Below are 8,627 nucleotides of genomic sequence, written 5' to 3' on the forward strand. Positions count from 1 at the left end.
TTCAACACTACAGTTCAAAAGCATCATTTCTACAGCACTCAGCTTTCTTCACAGTTCAACTCTCACGTTCATACATGACCATTGGAAAAACCATAGCCTTGACTAGACAAACCTTTGTTGGCAAAGTAATGTCTCTGCTTTTCAATATGCTATCTAGGTTGGTCATAACTTTTCCTCCAAGGAGTGTCTTTTAATTTCATGGCTGCAGTCTCCATCTGCAGTGATTTTGGAGCCTCCAAAAATAAAGTCTGAAACTGTTTCCACTGTTTCCCCATCCATTTCCCATGAAGTGATGGGATCAGATGCCATGACCTTAGTTTTCTGAATGTTGAGCTGTAAGCCAACTTTTTCGCTCTGCTCTTTCACTTTCATCAAGAGGCTTTTTGGTTCCTCTTCACTTTCTGCCATAAGGGTGGTGTCATCTGCATATCTGAGGTTATTGATATTTCTCCCAGCAAGTTTGATTACAGCTTGTGCTTCTTCCAGCCCAGCATTTCTCATGATGCACTCTGAATAGAAGTTAAATAAGCAGGGTGACAATATACAGCCTTGCTGTACTCCTTTTCCTATTTAGAACAAGTCTATTGTTCCATGTCCAGTTCTAACTGTTGCTTCCTGACCTGCATATAGGTTTCTCAAGAGGCAGGTCAGGTGGTCTGGTATTCCCATCTCTTAAAGAATTTCCCTCAGTTTATTGTGATCCACACAGTCAAAGGCTTTGGCATAGTCAATAAAGCAGAAGTAGATGTTTTTCTGGAACTCTCTTGCTTTTTCGATGATCCAGCAGATGTTGGCAATTTGATCTCTGGTTCCTCTGCCTTTTCTAAAACCAGCTTGAACATCTGGAAGTTCACAGTTCATGTACTGCTGAAGCCTGGCTTGGAGAATTCTGAGCATTACTTTACTAGCATGTGAGATGAGTGCAATTGTGCGGTAATTTGAGCATTCTTTGGCATTGCCTTTCTTTGGGATTGGAATGAAAACGGACCTTTTCTAGTCCTGTGGCCCCTGTTGAGTTTTCCAGGTTTGCTGGCATATTGAGTGCAGCACTTTCACAGCATCATCTTTCAGGATTTGAAATAGCTCAACTGGAATTCCATCACCTCTACTAGCTTTGTCCATAGTGATGCTTTCTAAGGCCCACTTGACTTCACATTCCAGGATGTGTGGCTCCAGGTGAGTGATCACACCATCGTGATTATCTTGGTTGTGAAGCTCTATTTTGTACAGTTCTTCTGTGTGTTCTTGCCACCTCTTCTTAATATCTTCTGCTTCTGTTAGTTATACTAAATGAGATATGCATATCCTTTTGGTTTTGTTACCAATATGCATCCCACTTTAAAACTGATATTTTGCTTTCACTTATTACTTTTTATCATGAACTGTTAACATCTCACAGCCAGAAATAGAAAATAATTTTAAAAGCTCTTGTCTAAACATAACAAGTTATCTTTACATTTTGTCATAATGACACTTTTGTCTGAGATTTGCACATATCTCCTTGTCATGGCCCCCATTGCTCACCTCTGGCACCTCCTCCTGAGGCTGGGAAGATTACAGTGTTGGAAAGCTCTCAGAAGATATGGGAGTTGAGTAGAATATGGTTCTGTTACATCAATCTAGTTGATTGCTCTGTTTTACTCAGATCGTCAGTATCCCCCCACATGTTTTATTATTTCAGATGCAGAACATGAGAGAGATGAGAGAGATGTTTGTGGATTTTTCTGTTTCTTTTTGTAGTTATCTAAACATTGACTTTATATTATTAGATTATGTCAAGCAGTAAACTAGTTTTATTCCTAACCTTATTTATAGTTTCTATCCCATCTCTAATACTTAAAATCTAAAAGTTGTTTCTGACATTCACAGATCTTCAGCAGTTCATTTTATTGTGTTTAAAATTTCAGCATGCAAGATAGAGGAGTGCATGATATAGGAAAATTGCTGGACAATAGGCAAATTTAGTTAGCTGGACTACTCGTATCCAAATTCTAAACCTTGTCCTTTATATTTTAAACAGTTATAATAATACATATTTAGCAAAGAGAATACGGTGGATATACAGATAATGTAAATGCGCTGGTGATTCTTCCTTTGTCAGCCTAGCACATCTAGACCTAGGGTCTTTTTTCTGTACTTTTTTTTTTTTTTTTTTTTGCCTACCTGAAATTTAATCCTTAGATTCCATCACTAGAGTTCCTTTGGTTTTGGATTTCTGAGTTTGGCCAGTGGGAGAAACCAGGAGCCTAACAGAGGTGAGAGCATAGAAGAAAAGTATCCAAATTTTTTTCTCATTTCCCCCCAGTTTCACAATGAAGTGCTAAGGTGGCTGCATTCTTCCAAGGAAAATTCCTGCTGGGGTGTGTGTTGAGATGAGGCCTGGGATGTTCTGCCTGGATCTAGTTTCACTGGACTCCTGACAGTGGCCTTTGTGTTGGGTGATTCAGGACTGGGATTTATTTACCTTCTGAACTTAGCCTTAAGGTGCTTCAACTACTTGGACTGATTTCTTTAACATTGCCTGTGTTCTCTTTATTAAAATAAATTCTTTCCATTAAATTCTCTTCTGTTAATGAGCATAATTTCGTTTTGCCTCCAGAGTTTGACCTCCATTCGCCATGCTGTCTACCTCGCTGCCCTCCCCTTGACTAACACACTCCGCTTTCAGTACTTACTTACATTTCTAGTGTCACTGCTAGAATTCGACCCTTTGTGAGCAGAGATGCTGTTTCCATAGCTAGCACAGTCCCTGGAGATAACAGTTATGAGCCAACATGTCCCAAGTTCTTCAAGGAGTGTGCAATGTGTATTTATTGAGGACTGTAAAACGGCTCTAAGTTTTCCTGCTCTCAGGTTAATCTGCATTTCACTGAATGCATCATCTGAGCCCTCAAACTGAAAGTCTACAGAGAGAGGATCTGGGATCAAGACAAACTTGTTTCAAAGTCACAGGAAGAAAACACAATGGGAGTAATTAGTTACAGGTTACAGGCATTGAGTAATTAATATGTGCCAGCCTTAGGCTTAACAGCTACACACGTATTAGCTCAGTTAAACTTACAAATGGTGTAGGTTCTTCATATTAGTACCTTCATTTTACAGATAGGAGACTGAAACAAGCAGAGGTTAATTAGCTTTCCCTGGAACCTACAGTTAATACATGGTGAGGCTGGGATCAAACAGATTATTAGTCAATGATAAGGAATCGCTTAGAAGAGAAATGTGGCAAGTTCACACAATGCTGCACATTCTCTGGGTGTAAAGGCTTTCACTTACCCATTAATCCATTGATTCATCCATCCACACAGTTGTCAAATATTCAGAGAAAATCTTCTGTTTGCCACTGTGCGGTCAATGGAGAAAGTGTAAGAAAAAGACAAAGATGGCTTTTGTCCTTCAAATGTTTCTGTTTCATGGTAGGAGGCATGAGGCATAGAAACTGTGGTTCGATGCAGGATACAGGATGCTTGGGGCTGGTGCACTGGGATGACCCAGAGTGATGGTATGGGGAGGGAGGTGGGAGAGGGGTTCAGGATTGGGAACACGTGTACACCCGTGGTGGATTCATGTTGATGTATGGCAAAACCAATACAGTATTGTAAAGTAAAAAAAAAAAAAAAAAATTATGTTGAAAAGTGGAAGGGAGTAAATCTTTCACTACTCAAAGAACTGTAATGCAAAGATCATAGAAATAGTTTATTAACTCAAGTGATATTTATTCAAAATATTTCTATTCTAGGTTTTATGATAAATTCTGATTTTAAATTAGTGACTAAAGCTAAACAAGGACCTTAGACCTGGCCCTCGTGACACTGAGAAAACTGGGGATAATATAATCATGAGTCAATCACAATGATAATATTAAATATGCAGTTTAAAAATTTCTATGAATTAAAGTTATATGATATTGTGAGAATGTATCCTAAGAGGATATGACTTTCAGAGATCAGCCAAGAGGCACTGAAAATACAAAAGCATAAATATAACTAAATCCCAACAAACACTGAAACTGAATATTAGAAAATGAAAAAGATAGTGTCTTACCCACAGAGAAATAACAAATAATCTGGTAATACACCCATCTGCATAGCCAAACAAAAATAAGCCAGAATATAAGATTTTTTGAATACTGAAAGTGACTATCTGTCTTTCTACATTCATACCCAAATAAATTCTCCTTTGAGAATGGACAAGTGATATTCTCAGATAAGTGAATAGAGAGGGACTCTCACTGAAAGAACTGATTAAGGATGTATATCACGCAGAAGAAAACTAAACCATAAATGAAGAGTGGGCGCCAAATAATAGGGAAAGAAGAATTGATAATGTCACGAAAGTTAAAGGAACACGAACATTGAACCACCATTTAATATAATTACAACTGTAATCATATACAATAAAGATCATTTTAAAGTTCATTAATAAATAATTTACTACTGATGATTTATTCTATACCTGCAAATGACAGTTTATAAGTTAGAAGCAGGATGAATTCATAATTTAAAATATTGTGTGTTCCTTTTATTATTTAATAGCAAAGTAGATATACTGATTAATGAAGACTAAGTTAAGACAAGTATGCGTACACAATTTAAGGGAACTTACTAATAAGAGAAAATAGAATGTGTCATAGTCAAACAAGGATTGAAAAGGAAAGAAAATTGCAAAATATGATTTAATTCACAGTAGGTAAAGAGGAGAAAAAGCATAAAGTAGTTTGTGAAAAGCACAAACTAAGTTGTCAGAAATATTCAAAAGTGTCGATTTCTACAATAAAATAAGAAATAGTGATCAAAAGGACTCTGGGCCTAAAAATAAAAAAGTCAAAATAAACATACTGGACATAATCAACTAGAAACAAACAAAAAATAAACAGCCAAATATATGTGAATATCAGACAAATCAGACTTTTAGACTTTATACATCATAGAAGGGAAAGTATAAATGATAAAAGGAATAATACCAGTTCAGTACTTGATAAGACCTAATAATATAGTCTCAATAGTTTTAAAAACTACAAAAGAAAATAGGCAAACCCACGTCATCTTTCTCCATTTTCATGTCTGAAATTCAAACGTCTGTAAGGACACTGAAGATCTGATAAAAGAAAATTCACTGGATAGACTTTATAGGACCCTGCTCTGCTCACTTCCCATGCCGTCTAAGCATGTCGCAGGTCCTGGTCTTGCCCCAGATATGCTTCAGGAGGAGATGCCAAAGATGAGCACTAGTGTCCATGACATGGAGAGGCCATGGGTCTGAGTTTCTAAAACAATGCAATAAAAGGACCTGCTGTCAGAGCACAGGGAAGACTGTTCAATATTCTACAATAATCTAAATGGGTAAACAATTTGAAAAATATAGATACATGTAGAGGTATAACTGAGTCACTTTGCTGTACATCTGAAACTAACACAACATTGTCAATCAACTATGCTCCAAGATAAAATAAAAATTTTAAAAATGAAAAATTTGGCATTGTGTGATATATTAATTGCTAGTTATCCTGACATTGGTAGTCTATGTTGCTTTATATTTTGGATGTATGCTGGAAATTGTTCATAACAAAACAAAACAAAATGAAACCTCAAAACTAGTTTTGTGATAGGGATATAGATAGATTAAAACACTTAAAATATATAATGAAGATAATCTGTAGGATATTTAGGATTTACATCAACAATCTTATGAATGAGGATTCTATTGGACCAGTACTATTAGCTAAAGATATATCTTGGAGCAATAATCTGAGATTCCTAAAGATCTTCATTTCAATATAATTTGAATAAAAAATACAAAAGAAACAATCCAACAAGCAAGTTCACATATTTGGTGGCTATGGGTAATGTAGTCACTACATTTGCTAATTTTATAAAGCAATGACAATGCTGTTTTGTCTTGCGTCTTAATATATGTGTGGTATTATTTTAATATACTGAGTCAGAACTAACAATTTGATAACATTCTTCCAAGTCTCATAGGTGAATTATAAAAGGAAAAGAATAGTCAATAGGCAAAATGATTTGTCAATTTAAAGTGCTCACTGATTGATCAGAGATACGTTACATACCCGTGACCAAAATGTCTACGCGATTTGGCAAATAACTTCTCTTGAATCCCTCTTCTTACTGCTTTTTAAACATTTCCTCCACCAGTGGGTCTTCCCAACCCAGTTCTGAAACCTGCTTTTTCTGAGTCGCCTGCGCTACAAGCAGATTCTTTACCACTGAGCCACTGGAAAAGCCTCTTTAACAGTTCTAAAAATTGAAAATCACTATGCTGAACACCAGGCTTCCCTGGTGGTTCAGACGGTAAAGATTCTGCCCGCAATGTGGGAGACCTGGGTGCGATCCCTGAGTTGGGAAGATACCCTAAAGAGGGGCATGTCAACCCACTTGAGTGTTCTTGTCAGGAGAATCCCCATGGACAGAGGAGCCTCGCAGGCTACAGTCCATGGGATCACAAAGAGTTGGACACAACTGAGTGACTTTCAAATGTTGTATACCTGAAACCTAAAATTACAAATCAGTTATAAGTCAGTTTTTTAAAAAATCAACTCGATTGACCTAACAGAACCAAGTTCTTCTCAACTCACCTCTTCTGAGTTTTTCAGCGTTGTAAACTTCCCCAGCTTGTATGTCCCAGGGGGAGACGCCAAAGGTGAGCAGTCAGGTCCATGAAATGGAGATTTGTGCAAATTTGAAACAAGTGTCATTGTGTGAAAACTTAATGATGATTAGTTATGCTTTGAAAAGTGCTCTTTATATCATTCACTATTTTTGTTTGTGAGATGTTAACAGTGCATAAAAAAAAATGTGAAAACCCAATATAAGTTAATGCTGGAGGCATATTTGTAAAAAAATAATAATAATAAAAGAATTAATAAAAAAAAATCTAAAGAAAATTTGGCATTTCGGTCAAACATTTAATCAATGAGGATTCCATTAGACCAATACTAATATCTAAATATAGTTCTTAACTAATGATTTAAGATACCCAAAGATCTTGGATATGTAACGTGAACAAAGGAAAAAACCAACCAAAAAAACAAAAAACTTTCCTCCTTATATGTTAACAAGTTTTGGAAAATAATTTGGAAATTATTAAACCCCTCAAATCAAACAAATTGGCATGGTCTTAGCATCACTGGTAATTCTGTCTTTTATAACTTTCTACCTTTATGAATACTGTACACAGAATTATCTGTCCTTTACTAATACAAAAATAGCAATGCTATCTGGTCTTGTCATTGAATTTCCATGTGATATTCATTTCAAATATACTGAAATGACACAAACTAATGATCTGACAGATTCTTCCACATTTCATAGGTGAATTGCAAAAGGAAAAAATAAGTCAATGACAAAAAGTGACATTGATTTAAAATTCTCTTTAATCGGTCAGAAAATACAAACATATTACATACCTCTGGCCAAATGTGTACCTAATTTGACAAAAAAAATCTCTTGAATTACTCTCCTTATTGCTCTTTTAACATCTTTGTTCCGAAGGCTGTAGATCAAAGGGTTAAACATAGGACTCAGAAAGACATAAAAAACAGCTGCAATTTTGGTCCGTTCTACAGATGCCTCAGAAGGTGGCCTCAGATACATCCAGAACAGTGTCCCATAAAACATAGTGACAACTGTCAGATGAGACCCACAGGTGGAGAATGCCTTGTGCCTCCCTTCTGGAGAGTGCATTTGCAGAATGGCTGTAAAGATGGCAATGTAAGAGATGAGAATGATGGTGAGAGAGCACATGAGGTTTGAACCAGCCACCACGAACATGGCAGTCTCATTGACATAAGTGTCTGAGCAGGCCAGGACTAGGAGAGGTGGGTCCGCACAGTAAAAGTGATTGATTTCATTGGGTCCACAGAATGAGAGGCGGAGCATCAGGATGGTCTGTGCAAGACCGTTTGCAAAGCCACAAATATAAGACGTAGCAACGAGAGAGAGGCAGACACCTCGGGACATCTTGCTGCCATATAACAAGGGTTTGCAGATGGCCATGTAGCGGTCATAAGCCATTGCTGTGAGCATATAGCTATCTGTGAGCCCCAAGGAAATGAATAAATCAAACTGTATAAAGCAACCAAGGAAAGAAATAGTTTTTCTCTCAGATGAGAGATTGACCAACATCTGAGGCGTGACATTGGTGGCATAACAGAGATCTACAAAGGAGAGGTGGCTGAGGAAGAAGTACATTGGAGTCTGAAGTTTTGAGTCAGTTCTGATTAACAAAATCATGCTCACATTGCCGAAGACTGTGATCAGGTAGATGACTAGGAAGACTGCAAAAAGGACAGGCTGCAACTCAACTCGATCTGTCAGTCCCAGGAGGATAAACTCAGTCACTTCTGTGTAGTTTTCCTTTAACATTGTGTTTGCTCAGCTTCCAATGATGTCTAAAGTAAATGAAATAAAAATGCATTTTTTTTATCATTTTCCATTATTAACATCATTTTATCAATGCCTATTTCTTTCAAAATTCTAAACACATGTGGCACAAAGAAGTTACATAGGGTACTTTCCGGGTGACCCAGTGGTTAAAACTTCATTTTGCAATGCAGGGAACAAAGATTTGATCCCCTTTTAGGGAGCTATGATCCCACATGCCTCATG

The 8,627-nt window shown here is 36.9% G+C and overlaps 1 protein-coding gene across 1 annotated transcript; it reads right to left on the bottom strand.

Moving 5' to 3' along the window:
- Positions 1-7,418: 7,418 nt before the first annotated feature.
- LOC138092278 (olfactory receptor 5M10-like) lies at positions 7,419-8,384 on the bottom strand. Its single transcript, XM_068988079.1, has one exon. The coding sequence runs from the start codon at positions 8,382-8,384 to the stop codon at positions 7,419-7,421; it is 966 nt and encodes a 321-aa protein (XP_068844180.1).
- Positions 8,385-8,627: the final 243 nt, after the last annotated feature.

The sequence above is a fragment of the Capricornis sumatraensis genome, chromosome 16, assembly GCF_032405125.1.
Source record: "Capricornis sumatraensis isolate serow.1 chromosome 16, serow.2, whole genome shotgun sequence".
NCBI lineage: Eukaryota > Metazoa > Chordata > Mammalia > Artiodactyla > Bovidae > Capricornis > Capricornis sumatraensis.